At 42.1% G+C, this 18575-nt stretch overlaps 1 protein-coding gene across 2 annotated transcripts in view; it reads left to right on the forward strand.

Moving 5' to 3' along the window:
- Nucleotides 1-202: 202 nt before the first annotated feature.
- LOC125466052 (A-kinase anchor protein 2-like) overlaps nt 203-18575 on the forward strand; it is a 78943-nt gene continuing 60570 nt past the window's right edge. For both annotated transcript variants that reach the window (XM_059638528.1, XM_059638529.1), the window contains exon 1: nt 203-531. In XM_059638528.1, the coding sequence (XP_059494511.1) occupies nt 472-531 (60 nt within the window). In that variant the 5' untranslated portion in view covers nt 203-471. The remainder of the gene's footprint in view (nt 532-18575) is intronic.

Raw genomic sequence — 18575 nt, forward strand, 5'->3', positions numbered from 1 at the left:
GACTGGGCTCTAATGGGAGTATCCCCTATCCCCGATGTGTCCTTGCCAAGTGTGAACAATGATATTCTACCTGCTATACCATTCCCCACCCTGTGTTGGAATGTGTTGATAGATCTACTGAAATATTTCTGCGTGGTTGCATCCGTCACATTCTCTCACAGGTAATAAGTGACTGAACAAGTTTGGTGTCCACGTAGTGAAGTGTGGGGGAAGGAGGAGATTGCAGGGGAAAACAAAACTGTGAAAAGGAGAGTAAACATGTAAGCTGATAGGTTGCAAATTCCTGACACAAGTAATGCAACTGGTGTAAAAATGTACCATCCCCTTTAAACTCCGCAGGGTAGATCAATGGAAACATTAAGAGTTGTTACATTGGGAGCTGTCAGAAGTTACTCACGTACTCAGAGAGAAACGTGGAGGCTCTGATAAGACTGAAGAAGCAAGTGACAAACAGAGAATCCAAACGCAGAGATGTTTAAATATACTCATCCTTGGCAGGCACTTTGTCAAACAATAGACCAAAGAAGTAAGGTAAGAATTTAGAGGATTAATTCTTTCAATCCTGTACTGATTCTCTTTTGTACAATACTCCATTTACTGATGAAATTATAAATTTAACAGTAACATTTCTAGTCAACCATGAGATTCATGAAATGTTGAAGAATATAGGCTATTTTCAATGTCCTGATCAATCTTTTGACCACACATCCACTCCAAAGACTCTCTATGTCCATCACTCTAATAATGCCTGCCTCACCTCATCCAGTACTGAACCCTTAAGATAATAAAGTGTGAAGCTGGATGAACACAGCAGGCCAAGCAGCATCTCAGGAGCACAAAAGCTGACGTTTCGGGCCTAGACCCATGAAGGGCCGAAACGTCAGCTTTTGTGCTCCTGAGATGCTGCTTGGCCTGCTGTGTTCATTCAGCTTCACACTTTATTATCTTGGATTCTCCAGCATCTGCAGTTCCCATTATCACTGAACTCTTAAGAATGTTTTTGTTACCTCTAGGCGTGATTATTTCAACTTAATTCCTGGCTATTTTATATTATACTCTCCATGAAGTTGTGATCATTCAAAACCAATGCATACTAGATCCTGTTTCCCCATCACTGACATTGGCTCTAGCTTGTTTAAATATCTTCAACATTGATTTTAAATCCCTTCATGTCCTTACCCTTTCTCTGAAATCTCACCCGGCTCCATTATCCTCCCAACCATCTGTATTCCTCCAATTCTGGCTTCTTCAGGATCCCTGATTTCAGTCACTCTACTATCAGTGACTGTGCCTTCAGCTGTCAAGATCTTATATTTTGGAATTTCCTTCCTTAAAATCTCCACCTCTTTAGCTCTCTGTTCTCAAACACTCCTCTTTAGCCAAATTTTTGATTATCTGCTCTACTAACTTGTTGTGTGACTCAGCATCATATTTTGATTTATATTCCCAACTACAGTTTGGGATATTTTGTAATATTTAAGGTGCTATATAATTTAAGAAGTTATTAATGGCTGTGAAAACAACAACTCATGCATTTTATGGATTGGGTAAGAAAGTGAGTTTCTGTTCAAGGCTGAAAGTCCCACTCTGCAGTGAGACGACATGTAAAATTCTGCCTTTGGCTTTGGTGAGACCTTAAGAAAATAAGTTCATGATATCCCTAAGGGGAGGATCATGTACTTATGCAGAGTTAAAACATTTGAATGGTAGTCACTCATGTCATGTAGACAAGGATAGCATGTTATTCGTGAACATTACCATTACTCAGGGCCACTAGAAATTGAAATAAATCTGAACATGTCACCCATGTTCAAGAACAAATTAAAGTAAATAACCCAACGAAACATTTCTTTTTGGGTGGAGTATATCATCTCAAGTTGAACAACATCCTTCCTATAGATGGGCGACCAGATTTGTACGCTGTATTCTGAAAGTCACCTCACCAACGTACTGTACAGATGCAACATGAGGTCTCAATTGCTAAATTCAATATGCTGATCAATGAAGGCAAGCATGCCAAATGTCTTCTTCACCATCCAGTCTACCTGCAACTTCACTTTCAAGGAACTATGTACCCAAACCCCTTGGTCTCTTTGTTGGGCAACACTTTCCAGGCCCATAACATTATGTTCTAACCCGATTTGCCAAAATGCATCTCCTCACATTTATCTAAACTAAACTCCACCTGCTACACATCAGCCCATTGGCCCATCTGATCAGGGTTCTATTCTACTCAGGTATAATCCTCTTCATCGACTACTGAACCTATTTGGGTGTCATCTGCAAACTTACTAACCAGGCCTCCTATATTCATATCCAAAACATTTATATAAATAATGATCAACAGTGGACACAGCACTGATCCTTATGGCACACTGCTGGCCATAGGCCTCCAGTCCACAAATCAACCCTCTACCACCATTCTCTGTCCCCTACCTTCAAGCCAATTTTGTATCCAATTGGCTAGCTCCCCGGATCCCAAGTAATCTAATCTTACTAACCAATCTACCATGCAGCCTTGATCCATCTCTGTCACTCTTCAATAAACTCAATCAAGCTAGTGGCACAGTTTCCCACATACAAAGCCATGTTGATGCTCCCTAAATCAGTCCTTGCCTTTCCTCATGCATGTAAATCCTATTCCTCAGAATCCCCTCCAACAACTTAACCACCACTGACATAGGGCTCGCCAACCTATAGTTCCCTGGCTTTTCCTTACCAACTTTCTTAAATCATGGCACAACATTAGCCACCCTCTAGTTTTCTGACACCTCACCCATGGCTGTCAATGATACAAATAACTCCGCAAGACACCCAGAGATCTCTTTCCTATCTTCCAACAAAGTTCTAAGAAACACCTCATCAGGTCCCTGTCCATCAGTTTTGAACCATTCCATTTCTTCTGCCAACTTCTCTTCAACTGACATGTTGTCAGTGCACTTTTCATTTGTAAGTAGTGATACACAGTACTCATTAAGAATTCTAGCCATGCCCTGCGCTTACAAAGCAGATATTACCATTTTAATTATGTCTAATTGCAACTACCTCACTTCTTATGTACTCTTTCCATGCCAATAGATTTTTGCTTCTCTTTCATGTGAACTATCTCTTAACTCTCATGTTCTCCCTTTGTCAGTCCTAGCTTTTTGAAGCACTTTGGTTCCATGAATGTAAATTTTTCAGTTCTCACCACTTGTTATATAACATCCTGGCACTGCCACTACGTCATATTCTCACGTAGCTATTTATGTTTCTGGCTAATCTATCTTATTCACCACTTCGTGTGGTCACATATTTGTATTCCAAAACTGTCTTTATTTTTCTCAAAGTCATACACATCCTGTTTCCCAAAGTCAATATAAAATATGCTGCTAATCTAACCAAAATACAATATCCTGCTCCCCAAATATGTCATACAATATCTTGCTCTCCAAACCCAACCCACAGAATTCTACTCCGAAACCAACATATAATACCCTATTTCGAAACCCAACATACAATATCCTGCTCCCCAAACCCGACACACAATATTTTCCTCACAAAGCCAACATACTTTAATATACAGTTCTCATCATTACTGTCATATAGGAAAATATGGCAACTAATTTTGACACAGCAAGATCATGCAAACACTAAATGGTAAGGTACTGGGGAGTGTTGCTGACCATGGAGTGCAGCTTAATAGTTCCTTGAAAGCAGAGTTGCAGGTGGATAAGATAGTGAAGGAGGCATTTGGTATGCATTGAGTATAGGCATTGGAAGGTCGTGTTGCAGCTGTACAGGACGTTGGTTAGACCACCGTTGGAATGCTGTGTGCAATTCTGGTTTCCCTGCTATAGGAAGGATGTTGTGAAACTTGAAAGGGTTCAGAAAAGATTTATAACAACGTTGCCAGGGTTAGTGGGTTTAAGTTGTAGGGAAAGGCTAATTAGGCTAGGTTTATTTTCCCTGGAGTGTCAGAGGCTGAGGGGTGACCTTATAGAGGTTTATAATATCATGAGGGGCATGGATAGAGTAAATGGACAAGATCTTTTCTCCGGGGTGGGGGAATCCAAAACTAGAGGGTATAGGTTTAATCATTGTAGAATCCCCACAGTGTGGGAAAAGGCCATTTGACCCAACAAGTCCTCATTGACCCTCAAAGAGCATTCCCTCTCAGACCCATTGCCCTATACTATCCCCATAACCCTACATTTCCCGTAGCTAATGCACCTAACCTACACATCCCTGAACAGTCAGCAATTTAGCATGGCCAATCCACCTAACTTGCACGTCTTTGGACTGCGGGAGGAAACTGGAGCACCTGGCAGTGGCCCACGCAGACATGGGGAGAATGTGCAAACTCCAGGTTGGAACTGAACCTGGGTTCCTAAAGCTGTAGGGCGATGGTACTAACCACTGAGCCACTCCTAAGATGAGAGGAAAATATTTAAAAAGGATCTAAGGGGCAACTTTTTCACAGAAAGGGAAATGGAATGGAATGGAATGAACTGCCGGGAGGAAGTGGTGGAGGCTGGTACAATTACAACATTTAAAAGGCATCTGGATGGGTATATGAATAGGAAGAGTTTAAAGGAATGTGGGCCAAATGCTGGCAAATGGGACTAGATTAATTTAGGATTTCTGGTCAGCATGGTCGAGTTGGATCAAAGGGTCTGTTTCCATGCTGTACATCTCTGTGAATCTATGACTCTATGACTAAATGTGATAATGACCAGACATACAACGCTAGCGATATTGATAAAATATTGACCAGGATACTGAGTAAAGATCCTTGCTTTCATCTGAAGACTACCACCTCCAACAGGTCTCCTCAACTCCTACATATTGGGTGGGATTGTAAAGTCATGGTGCACTTTTTAACTGGGCTATTAACTGATGGGACAGCGCATGCTTCAGTTGATTCAGAAATACAAATAGCTCTTAGCTCTGTAACACAGAGCTATCAGCTTTCAAACTCAAAATTGTAGTGAACACGCAAAACCCATGGAAAAATAAAGCTGAGACAATGAGTGAGGTTTGCCTCTCATACAGCAACCCTCATTGTCCAAGGTCCATGACGACAGCCAGCAATTCTCTGATTCATATAAATGCAATATATTGTCAATTGAGGTTTCTGCATGTCTATGACTCACTCTGCTGGAATGGAGACAGGAATGAGGTTAAACTTACTCTTATTAGACTAACATTGCCACATTCTTTCAATTACGCAAACCTTGTTTTAGAATTCAGGAGTGTCCAGGTTTGGTTTCCACAGGTCATACCGCAGGTCATCAAACCATATCATCATCCACATTGTGCTCATCAATTCCTCCTATTGTTGATGTTACTCAACGTGTGGCTTCAGTGGGAGCATACCTCACCCATATTGGGCAGGTGTATCAAATATTTCTCCAGTGCCCACCTGACCATGGGGAAGTTTCCCAAGAGGGTGCTTAGAATCTGGAACTCACTTCCCATAAGGAGAGAAAGAGGCATAAACCCTCATATCATTGAAGAAGTATTTTTGACGTGCTCTTGCAATGCCAAGGCTTACAAGGGCAAAGTGAAAAATGGGAATCAGAGCACTTAGGTGTTTGTTTTTGACTGGCACAGACTGGATGGGTCAACGTGCTTTTTTCTGTGCTGTAGACCTCTATGACCTTATGACCCTGTAATGCACTGTACATCCAATGAATTGCTTTAATTTTAAAATGAGGACACTTTTACGATGTAGGAAACCTGGAAAATTATTTGTCTGCAACAAGACCCATCTCTCAGTACTGGTGGTAACGACCAGATAATCTTTTTTAGATATGGATTAGGGATAAATATTGGTCAGAATCCCAGGTCACTAGGACACTTCCCCAAATCATCTTCAAAATATATCTATGGGATTTTTGTTTAACTTTTACTTGAGAGAGGGGGTGGAGCCTCAGGTCAACATCTCATCCAAAAAATAGTATCGCTGGCTTTGCAGTGCTCCCAAGGTTATTTCAGATTGTTTTGCTCAAGTCCTGGATCAGCATTTGAACCTCTAACTCCTCACTCAGAGGGGAGAATGCTGCATACTGAACCCTGGGGAACAGCAGGAGAACGCCATGTGAAGAGTTATCAGAAATTAGGAACTAAAATAAAAAAACAGGACCTCATGGATAATAGCCTAAAGACTCGCAACCATGTCCTGCACCTCTATTTCCTACCCACTAACCTCATCCCGCCCCCATGACCTGTCCGTCCCTACCTCCCCACCCATACTCTCCTCTCCACCTATCTTCTCCTCTATCCATCTTCAATCCGCCTCCCCCTCTTTCCCTATTTATTTCAGAACACTCTCCCCATTCCCCCTTTTCTGATGAATGGTCTAGGCCCAAAACATCAGCTTTCCTGCTCCTAAGATGCTGCTTGGCCTGCTGTGTTCATCCAGCTCCACACTTTGTTATCTCGGATTATCCAGCATTCTCCAGCATCTGCAGTTCCCATTATCATTGATACAATTTTAACCTCACTGTGAAGTCTCTTCCAGGGATGCCTAACCTGAAGAAGTTACCCTCCTCCCTCAGACGAACCTCAGGGGATCTCTCTCCCACTGCAACTCTCTTGTAACCTCTTCGGCCTTGAAACTGCTCGACCATGTCCTGCACCTCTATTTCCTACCTACTAACCTCATCCCACTCCCTTGACCTGTCCGTCCTCCCCAGACTGACCTATCCCCTCCCTACCGCCCCACCTATACTCTCCTCTCCACCTATCTTCTTCTCTGTCGATCTTCAATCCACCTCCCCCTCCCTCCCTATTTATTTCAGAACCCTCTCCCCATCCCCCTTTTCTGATGAAGGGTCTTGGCCTGAAATGTTAGCTTTTGTGCTCCTGAGATGCTGCTTGGCCTGCTGTGTTCATCCAGCTCCACACTTTATTATCTCGGATTCTCCAGCATCTGCAGTTCCCATTATCTCTAGTCAACTATCTGTTATTTGGTTGTTCAGAACTTGAGTATGGCTGAAAATAAGACATATTTTGTTGAAGCTTTTCATTTTCCATTCATCAGGACAATTCACAAGAAATACCAATTCAAGGGGAAAGCAACATTTATATGGAGAAAATAAACCAAAGAACTGTGGATGCTGGAAATCTGAAATAAAAACAGAAAATGCTGGAAAAAAATCTCAGCCGGTCTGGCAGCATCTGTGGAGAGAGGAACAAAGTTAAAGTTTCCAGTCCAGAGTACCACTCTCAAGAAGGATCTCTGGACCCAAAACTTTAATTCTGTTTCTCTCTTCACAGATGCTGCCGGATCTCCTGAGATTTTAGCCATTTCTTGTTTTTGTTTTGTACTACGAGAGATAAGTCCTGATTGCTTGGCAAATAGACTCTGATTGGCAGGGCCATGTCATGGAGAATACACCCATTAATGTTAATTCGTTATTAACTGCCATGTCTTATTTAAATTCAGCCAACCAATCAGCATTGTCCTTTCATAGAGTGTAAATGTGGGTTTTTCCCTGGACTTGGGATTCTTGTGAATTGTCCTGATGAATGGAAGATGAAAAGTTTTGACAAAAAAATGTGTATTTTTCAGCAATAACTGCTGTTTAGCAGAGGATGAAACAGGTCAGGAAGGTAAGTATATTTAAAAGAATAGTGAAAAGGATGAGGAACAAAAACAAAGTTCCTGGAAAAGCTCAGCAGGTCTGGCAGCATCTGTGGAGGAGAGAAAAACAGAGTTAACGCTTCGGGTCCGGTGACCCTTCCTCAGACCCTTCCTAGTGAAAAAGACGAGTTTGATTTCTTGTGACAATGATATGATTTCTGAGATAGAAAGGAGTTATCAGTGCTGCGCTTGACTGCAATTGAACTTTGCTGGCACCACGGTCCTAACTGTAAGGATAAGAAGATTAGAACTTTCAACCAATACGGAGGTGAAAAGTAAATATTACAATAACTAAAAGATATAAAAAAGTATTAGATTAAAAGGTTATCATTTCAGTGCAGATAAAGTTAATATAAACATTCCAGGAACAGACAATAAGGAAGTGATAATAAATATTACCAATAAATCAGGAGTGATAAAAAATGTTTTTCATAATGTTTCCTGTTCAGCAATGCAGAAGCATCAACAATGAATAGTGTGACAAGTTTTAAAAACTCAGGGCTGCTATCAACATCCTATAGGTTAACATTAACCAGAAACTGTGCTGGACCAGCCATTTAAATGCAGTGGTCACAAGATTAGGTCAGGGACTGGGACTTCTGCAGCAAGGAACACACCTCCTGACTCCTTAAAGCCTTGTCCACCATCTGCAAGGTACTAATCAGCAGTGTGATGGAATATTCCCCACTTACCTGGATGGGTACCACTTAAACAACATTTAAGAAGCTTGATATCATCTCGGACAAAGTTGTTTATTGGATTATCAACTCATCCACCAAAATAAGCATTCAGTCTCTCCACAACCACCGATCCACAGCAACGGCAGTGTGTATTACCAACAAGATGTACTGCAACAACTCATCAATCCTCCTTCGACATCAACTCCCAAACTGAGGAGGACAAGAACACTACCCCAGTATGTTCCCTCCATTTTTAACACCACTGTGGGTCTCCCTTCACCACATGGACTGCAGGAATTGAAGGACACGGTCCATCACACCATCTCAATGGCAATTAAGGATGGGCAAAAAATACAGGTCCAGCCAGTGACACCCAAAACCCATGAAAGAATTTTTAAAAATAGCATATGGACAGGGTGGGAACCATTACCCAGGTAATAAGCTGCACATAACATAAGAAACAAAGTACAGACATGCAGCACAGAAACAAACCCTTTGGTCCAGCTCATCCAGGGCAACCAGATGTCCTGAAATCATCTAGTCCCATTTGTCAGCATTTGGCCTATATCCCTCTAAACGTTTCCTATTCACGTATTCATTCAAATGCTTGTAAATATTGTAATTGTACCCCCTCCCACAGTTCATTCCATATATGCACCACCATCTATGTGAAAAAATTGCTCCTTAGGTCCCTTTTAAATCTTTCCCCTCTCATCTTAAATCTGTGCCCTCTAGTTTTGGATTCCCCTACCCTGGGGAAAAGACCTTGCCTATTTACCCTATCCATGCCACTCATAATTTTATAAACTTCTATAAGGTTACCCCTCAGCCTCCGACACTCCAGGGAAAATAGCCTCTACGCATTCAACATCTCCCTATCGCTCAAACCCTCCAGCCGTGGCAACATCCTTATAAATTTTTTCTCAACCCTTTCAAGTTTAACATCTTTCCTACAGCAGGGAGACCAGAACTGAACACAGTATTCCAAAAGTTGCCCAACCAATGTCCCATACAGCCGCAACATGACCTCCCAACTCCTATACTCAACGCACTGACCAATAAAGGCAAGCATACCAAATGCCTTCTTCACCATCCTGTCTACCTGCGACTCCACTTTCAAGGAACTATGAACTCACATTCCAAGTTGTCTTTGTTTGGCATCACTCCCAAGAACCTTACCATTAAGTATTTAAGTCCTGCCCCGGTTTACACTCTCAAAATGCAGTACCTCACATTTAGCTAGATTAACTTTATCTGCCATTCCTTGACCCATCTGATCAAAATCCCATTGTACTCTGAGGTAACCTTCTTGGCTGTCCACTACACCTCCAATGTAGATGGAGAGGAAGTTATTCATCTTAGAGAGTTGCGATGTTGTGATTATTTGAGACATGGTTGCATTGCGAGCTGTGATAGAAGGGCTATAGAATCTTTTGAAAAGACAAGGTCATGGGGATAAGGTCAGTAACAACATTGTTAAACAATTAAAAGACTTTGCATAAGAGAGAACACAGTGAAAACTATAGAACAAAAGCAAAATATTGTGCTGTGCGAAGTCTGAAGTAAAAATAGAAAACACCGGAAATACTTTGTAGATCCAGCAGCTCCTAGTAATGGGTTAGTATTTTAGATCAATGAATTCTCCTTAGCACTGGATTTGAATATTTTCTGGAATTTGGGATATTTTCTCAATGGTGAGAGATGATGAAAGGTGGAAGAGCAGAGGGATCTAGGTGTCAAATAGAGTGCAAGTGTAAAGAACACAGCTAATGGAATCTGAGTCAGTGTCACTGAGGAAACACAAGGAGAAAGAAGTGATGCATTAGCTATGCAGAGCCTCATTTCTGAGGTACGGAGTTCATGATTATACTGTTCAGGAATGTGATATTCTTCATACCGAGAAATTTGAGTTCGTAGTTCCACTATGCCAGTCGGGAAATTTAAGTTCAGATATTCTTGTAAACTTCTTTGATGGCATATTGGTATCACAGGCAATGCTGAACGAGAGTCATACTGGATTTGAAATGTTAACTCTTTTAATGTTAACCCACAGATGCTGCCAGTCCTGCTGAGTTCTGCAGCAATTTCTGTTTTGGTTCACTAACGTCTCTTCAGAGAAATTTGCCACACATACTCTACCTGACCTATATGTGACTCCAAATCCATAGGCATCTGGCTGACTCCACCAAATCTGATAATATCACAGCTGGAGACAGAGGGTAGTGGTGGAACGATGCTTTTTGGAATGGAGGACTGTGACAATTGATGTTTCATGGGGATCAGTGCCGGGACTTCTGCTGATCATGATCTACATAAATGATTTGGAGGAAGACACAGCTGATCTAATTTGTAAGTTTGCAGATGAAACAAAGATTGTTGGAGTTGCGGATAGTGAGGAGGATTGTCAGAAGATTCAGCAGGGTATAGATCAGTTGGAGGCATGGGCAGAAAAATGGCAAATGTAATTTAATCTACACAAATGTGAAGTGATCCATTTTGGAAGGATAAGCACAGGTGGAAGTTATACAGTGAATGGCAGAACACTCAGAAGTATTGACATGCAGAGGGATCTGGGTGTGCAGGTCCATGGATCACAGAAGGTGGCAGTAGAGGTAGATACACTAGTAAAAAGGCCCATGGCATGCTTGCCTTCATTGGAAGGGGTATTGTGTATAAGGATAGCCAAGTTATTCTGCAGCTTTATAGAGCTTCAGTTAGGCCACACTTGGAATATTGCATATAATTCTGGTCACCACACTACCAGAAGGATGTGGATGCTTTGGAGAGGGTACAGAAAAGGTTTTCCAGGATGTTGCCTAGTACAGGGGATTTTAGCTGTGAAGAAAGTTTGGATAGACTGGATTTGTTTTCACTGGAATGCAGAAGGTAGAGCGGCAACCTGATAGAAGTTTATAAGATTGTGAATGGCATGGATATAGTGGAAAGTGTAAGGCAGGTCAGTTAAGGTCATAATGTTATAAGGTGGAGGGGTGAGTTACTAGGGAAAACATGTCCAGGGTGTGAGGAGGGAAGTTTAAAAGAGATTTACGAGGCACGTTTTTCACACAAAGGGTGGTGAGTGCCTGGAATATGCTGTCAGAGGAGATGGTGAAAGCAGACACAATAGCAACTTTCAAGAAGCACTTTGACAAATGTATGAATAGGAAGAGAAGGGAACAGAGGATTACGGATCCTGTAAGGAAAGACAGTTTTAATACAGAAGGGTAAAATGTGATGGTGCAGGCTTGGAGGGCCGAAGGGCCCGTTCCCGTGCTGTATTGCTCTTTGTTCCTGTGTTTGGAACACAAGAAGAACGTAAGTCTAGCTCTAGATCTCCACAGAGACAGATGTGTCATGTCTGATAGTTTTGAATTATGCCCAAATAGCCAATGTAACTTGTATCTATTACTATCATATAATAAACTACATTTAATAAGTGTCTCTCCTTGTTGAGTCATTCATCTGCTTGCTAACTAAACAGGCCCTGAGACCTATAGAGAGGAGGATTGGTGATACCAATCAAGGACAAATATTCAGTTCATTCAGGTTATTAGGGATGAGAAACAATTGCTGGGCTTGTCAATGATACCAGTATCTAATCAAAGAAAAATGTTGTAGTGTAGGTCGAGGAATAAACATGTTATGGGGAGAAAGGGAAGAAGGCTTTACTGTAACATTTCATCCAAAAAACATCATCCCAAACACTGGAGTTCCCTGACTGCATTGTCAGTCTAGATGTTGTGGTCTCATAAGAAGTGTCTATAGTACAAGGTCATACTTTGGTTGTGAACATTAAATAATGTTTACTCCATTACAAACAAATTAACATGTATTCACTAAATAATTTTCACCCTAACAGAAAGATGATTTGATTCTAATCTCATTGTCAGAGAATCTTCATTGAACTCTAATTTAATCCAGAAGACTGCAAGGAACAGTAATACTGGAGACTAGATCAGCCAACCTTCTCAAACCATGCTCTTTGACCAAACTTCTGGCTGCCTGTCCCTACCTTTTTGTGGTTTAGTCTAAGATTGCGCGCCCATGAAACACTTTGTAAATTTAAAAAGGTACTACTGAAATGCAACACGTCACGTACAGTGACTCTACCATTGTAAAATATGCCAAGGCACTTCAGAGGAGGATAATAAAAGAAAGGTTAGATCAAAATCAAAACAGACCAAAAGTAGATTTTCGAACATTTTAACAAATAGACAGTTTGTAAAGTACATTTTGGTTTTTATTTTATTTTGAGGATACGAGGCCTGTATTTCCACTGTAGGGCATTCTAACATTTTACCACAGTGACAAAGAAAGAACAGCAATATTGTTCCATGTCAGATGGTGAGGGCCTTGGAGGGGAACTTGCAGCTGGTGGTGCTATTCCCAAATATCTGCTGTCCTTGTTCTTCTAGGTGGAAGTAGTTGTGGGTTTGGAAGGTGCTGTCAGAGATAACCTGGGTGAGTATGTACAGGCAGAAGCTCCCAGGAGCTAATGGTACAAGGTTCCTGATTGGTGTGATCCAGCCTCGGACAGTGGCAGGAAATGGATGGGAATGGTAACTAAAAACAGAGTTTATCATGAATGAGCAAGACAATGGCTTTAATCCTCCTCAGACGAAATCAATTGGAAGTGATTTCTGTCCATTGGAAGAGTAATGTGACAAATCAGAGGCTGTGGAGAGGTTGCGAAAGGAGGTAATGAGATAGAACTATGTATTATCAGTGTGCTATGTAAACTGACAGTTTATGAATCATGTTCCAACTTGGTATCAAGGAGTGGCTTGTAGATGAGAAATATGTAGGCAAAAGATCCTCTGAGGAGAAAAACATATCTCACCAAAATGAGACAAGCCAGTAAAACTGAACTTTTGACTACAGTAAAACCAACCACTCCCAGATTAGAAATAGAAAGATACCATAGAAGATAACACTTCAAAATAGAAACAGAAAGTTTGAGAATGATGCAACGGATCTGGCAGCATTGTCAAAGGGAACCAGCAGATTAATGCTTGAGTGTAATCTGTTGTCAAAGTGAAAGGTTAGGAGAAAAGATATTTCCCTAAAACCAACTAATTAGAGTCAAGGGAGAGCTATAAAGGTCATGAACCTTGAAAACACAGAACAGGTTACAGCACCAGAATTCTTCTAGCCTATCACAATGAGGAGCCTGTGATCTGGATAAGCTATAGCAGGAATGGATGAACGAGAGGACTCAGGCAGGCAAAGAAAGGACGGCTGAGAATGCAGAGTCAGAAGAAGCATGAAGGAAAGGGACAGAGGCAAGAACCAACTTTCATAAGGAAACTTAAACTAAAACATAAATATTGGAGACATTAAGGCAACAGCATCAGCTCACAACCATACCTTCTTCATCAAATCTGTGTATGATTAAAGGGTTTGTATTCAATGAGCAAGCCTCTATATCCAACGACAAACTCACCATCAGCAGAGGGGCCCCTTCCTTTGCAGATGTTGATTGATGGGGTCAGGTAGTTGCTTTGAATTTGTCCTTCCAAGTTGGCTCTGGGCTGTGTTTGAAGGGCTTTGGCAGAAATGATTAGAATTTATTTCACTCACCAAGCATTTGAGTAACAATAGTTTTCAGTCGGTGTGAGTGGCTGATGCTGTTGAAGAGTTAGGCTTAGAACAGTTAGGTAGTTGTCCTTGACCATTGTAGTATTAATATGCTGAAGGGCCTTTTTTCTATGCTGTAGACGTCAATGATTTTATGACTTGAAAAGGCTCAAGATTAATATCTGGACACTGTTGCGAGATTATACTAACTCTACGGAGAAATAGAGTGAATCCATATTAAAGCCACTCCACACAGATAAGGAATATTAATGAATTTGTACTGATGGCATTCAAACTGCAAATAGGCCAGCATGATGGTCAATGTTTATTAGCATTCTGAGGAATTACAACTGCATTCAACCTCACTATAACCTTTCTGTGGGTGTTTTCTGTGGCTAGATGACATGTACCAAGTATGTTGACTGAATAAGTGTTTCACCTGATGTATAACTTATTTAATCCAGTTGAGAGAAGCTTGTTTATGTGGAAAACCTTTCATTTGTCAGTAATGAACGAATGTGAATGAACAAAATCCAGACAAGCTAGAAACAGAGATAAGGAACTTGCTTTGGTCCATATTTATTTGTCCCTGTTGTGTTTACACAGGAAAATTAACATGTACTTTTCATTTTTGTAACAAATCCCTTTATTTTGAGCAACACTGATGTCTCTGTTGCCCTACCATTTGGTGTAATTGAGTCCAGTTCTTCCTTGGTAGCCGATGCAACTGCATTAGGCTGTTCAGCTGGAACTGGATTTCACACTTCTGTTGGATTCCCTGTCCCCTCTCCCCAGTATCCCACCCTCCAACCCCCAATTGTCACCAATGCTTCCAGTTAATTCCCAAATGGGGAGGATGTTCATATATTCTATAAATTACATAGAATTGCTTCAAGCTAGTTGTGGTTCTCTCTACTAGAAAGAAAGGACTTGTATTAGGCAGCATCTGTCACAACTTCAGAATGATGCAAAGAGTTTCACAGGCATCCAATTGTCTTTTGAATTGTAATCATTATCACAATGCAGGAAATGAGGTAGTCAATGTGCAAGCTCCCACAAACTGCAATAAGATGCTGACCAGTTTTTAGTGGTGTTGCATGGGAAGACATGTACAAACGTGATCCTTGAACCAGCCAACAGCACGAACATCGAGGTCATGGTAATCTGAAATCAAGTCCGCTAGGCTAGCCAGGTGTTTCAAACTACCAGAGCAAATTTTCTTTGCTCAGCTCAAGGAAGGCACTCAATTGAGAGGAGGACAAAGGAAGTGTTTCAAAGACTCTCCGAAGGCTTTCCTCAAGAATTACAACATTGATGTCAACGCATGGGAGACCCTTGTGCAGAAGAAACCAGCTTAGAGGAAAGCCCTGTATGAAGGGACATGGTTCTTTGAGAAGATCCATTGGCAAGAGGAAGTACAGAAAAACCAGCGAAAGGATTGCCCGTAATCTTAGCACCATGGACCAATTCTACCTCCCAGAAGCACCAGACAAATGTATTAGAACATAGAACATAGAACATTACAGCACAGTACAGGCCCTTTGGCCCTCGATGTTGTGCCGACCTGTCATACCGATCTTAAGCCCATCTAACCTACACTATTCCATGTACGTCCATATGCTTGTCCAATGACGACTTAAATGTACCTAAAGTTGGCGAATCTACTACCGTTGCACGCAAAGCGTTCCATTCCCTTACTACTCTCTGAGTAAAGAAACTATCTCTGACATCTGTCCTATATCTTTCAACCCTCAATTTAAAGCTGTGCCCCCTCGTGCTTGCCGTCACCATCCTAGGAAAAAGGCTCTCCCTATCCACCCTATCTAACCCTCTAATTATCTTATATGTTTCAATTAAGTCACCTCTCAACCTTCTTCTCTCTAATGAAAACAAGTCCCTCAGCCTTTCCTCGTAAGACCTTCTCTCCATACCAGGCAACATCCTAGTAAATCTCCTCTGCACCATTTCCAAAGCTTCCACACCCTTCTCATAATGCGGTGACCAGAACTGTACACAATACTCCAAGTGCGGCCGCACCAGAGTTTTGTACAGCTTCACCATAACCTCTTGGTTCTGGAACCCGATCCCTCTATTAATAAAAGCTAAAACACTGTATGCCTTCTTAACAGCCCTGTCAACCTGGGTGGCAACTTTCAAGGATCTGTGTACATGGACACCGAGATCTCTCTGCTCATCTACACTGCTAAGAATCTTACCATTAGCCCTGTACTTTGCCTTCTGGTTACTCCTATTATTGGAGATAGGGCTCTAGAGTCAGTGTCATCAGCCACAGAAGGACCTACTGGGGTGGCACGGTGGCTCAGTGGTTAGCACTGCAGCCTCACAGCGCCTGCGACCCAGGCTCGATTCCAGACTTGGGTAACTGTCTGTGTGGAGTTTGCACATTCTCCCCCTGCCTGCGTGAGTTTCCTCCAGGTGCTCCGGTTTCTTCCAACAGTCCAAAGATGTGCAGGCTAGGTGGATTGGCCATGCTAAGTTGCCCGTAGTGTTCAGGGGGTGTGTGGATTATGGGGGGGCTGAGTCTGGATGGGATGCTCCAAGGGGCGGTGTGGACCTGTTGGGCCGAAGGGCCTGTTTCCACACTGTAGGGAATCTAATCTAATCTACTGAACCCATGACCTGTGATATGAAATTTCTTATATTTGTTAGTGAATGGTTGACGATAGGAAAATGAAGGAAAGCTGACCACCTCCTTCCTCATCCTCACCTACCCTTCTATAAATCATATCATGGCATCTTTTACATCCACCTGAGGGACCAGTCAAGACTTTGTTTTAATGCCTCATCTCAAATACTGCACCACCAACAATGTAGCATTCCCTTGGTGCTGCACCAGATTATTGACATGAATAATGCCTCAAGTCTCTGGAATGAGACTTGAACATACGGCCTTCTGGCTTGGAGACACGAGTACTTCACCTGAGCACTTCTCCCAAAAATAAAGGGAAGAGATTAGTGACAGTAAACAAATAGGTTCAAGGTAGAGACAGCTGAAATAGTGGTAAATAAGGATGTACAGAAGAGATATTAAACAAATACTTTGGTCCAGATTTTCAAGCTACACCAAACCCAGGCTCCCCAACCTTCATCTCCTACTTCTAAGTAATACTCATCTCACTTTTTGTGGTTTCATAATTGACGATATTTATAACATCAAAAATGAATGACTAGTAACAAGAAAGTTTTACCCTGGCAAGCCATTAAGTGCAAAACTGGGTTGTACCGTGCACACTCACTCCCTCCTCAAGGTAGCTCAGGAGGAGGTGATAGCAGCCTGTTCCATTCTACTCGGACCCTGCAGAGATGCCGGTTGGTTTTGACCTTGCGGTCTGTTGTCAAATCCCTGAGCAATGATGGAATACTCCATGAACAGACTCCCATCATTCTCAGCCCATGCCCGAAGGTCTCCAACACATTCAGGAACTGACGGTCCCAGGAAAACCTTCCTCGTGCATAAAACCCAAGCACCAGCATCTTTGCCCAGCACATCACTGCTTTGTCTGCCCTCCAAGGGAGATGATTTATAGGGACTCTACCTCAATCTCCTCCTCCTGACCACATGCTATGTTCTGCTCAGCCAGTGCTCTTTGTTCTAAGTTTGATTCAGGCCTAGTGAGGATGTTTGAGCTGGAGGATGGTATGGACGAGGTATGACTTGACTGTGGGAGACACCAGAAGCTGCTGATGAGAATTCAAGCAGCTCGGTCAGTGCCTTGACACAGCCAAACCTAGAGGAGCCACAATGCAAATTGGGTAAAGATTCTGAGATAATGGGAACTGTAGATGCTGGAGAATCCAAGATAATAAAGTGTGAAGCTGGATGAACACATCAGGCCAAGCAGCATCTCAGGAGCACAAAGGCTGACATTTCGGGCCTTAAACGTCAGCTTTTGTGCTCCTGAGATGCTGCTTGGCCTGCTGTGTTCATCCAGCTTCACACCTTATTATCTTGGGTAAAGATTCTGCTCTTTCCTAAAGATCAAACTATTGAAGGATCTTGCCGTTGCTGGCTGGCCAGCATTTCTTACCCATCCCCAGCTGCTCTTGAGAAGATGGTGGTGAGCTGCCTTTTTGAACCGCTGCAGTCCTCCTGCTGTGGGTTGACCTACAATGCTATTAGGGAGGGAGACTGGAGAAAGAGTGACATATAAAAGTGGTCTGAGTTCACTTATCAGTTCCAACAAGACATTGATGTGAGCTGTTATATGCCCATTAATAACTCTGCTCAGTCACGATCTATACATCAGTGATATGCCAACTTGGCTGACGTAACTAGTCACTTGCTCTGACAGTGTTAGGCGGTTGTGGTCACTCGATCTTCTGAACTGTGTGTGTGTGTGTGTGTGTGTGTGTGTGTGTGTGTGTGTGTGTGTGTGTGTTTGTGCATGAGTGTCTTTATGCATGTTTGTCTGTGTGTGTGTACGTATAATGTGTGTGGCGCTGCAAACAGAATTAGAAGCTTGTCATCCAAAGTTGCCTACCACTTACCTTTATCAGGTTATTGAACTGTTTTCAGCATTGAACTCACATCCTCATGGTCATTCCTCTTCTGCTTGATGTGAAGCTGGATGAAGTGATTCTTGTTATAGTTTTAATGGACAGCCCTCAGAAAGACACGATATCTTTACATTTTCTAGACGACATCACTGCATGTGACACACTAGAAT

Source organism: Stegostoma tigrinum, chromosome 30 (assembly GCF_030684315.1).
Source record: "Stegostoma tigrinum isolate sSteTig4 chromosome 30, sSteTig4.hap1, whole genome shotgun sequence".
Taxonomy (NCBI): Eukaryota; Metazoa; Chordata; class Chondrichthyes; order Orectolobiformes; family Stegostomatidae; genus Stegostoma; species Stegostoma tigrinum.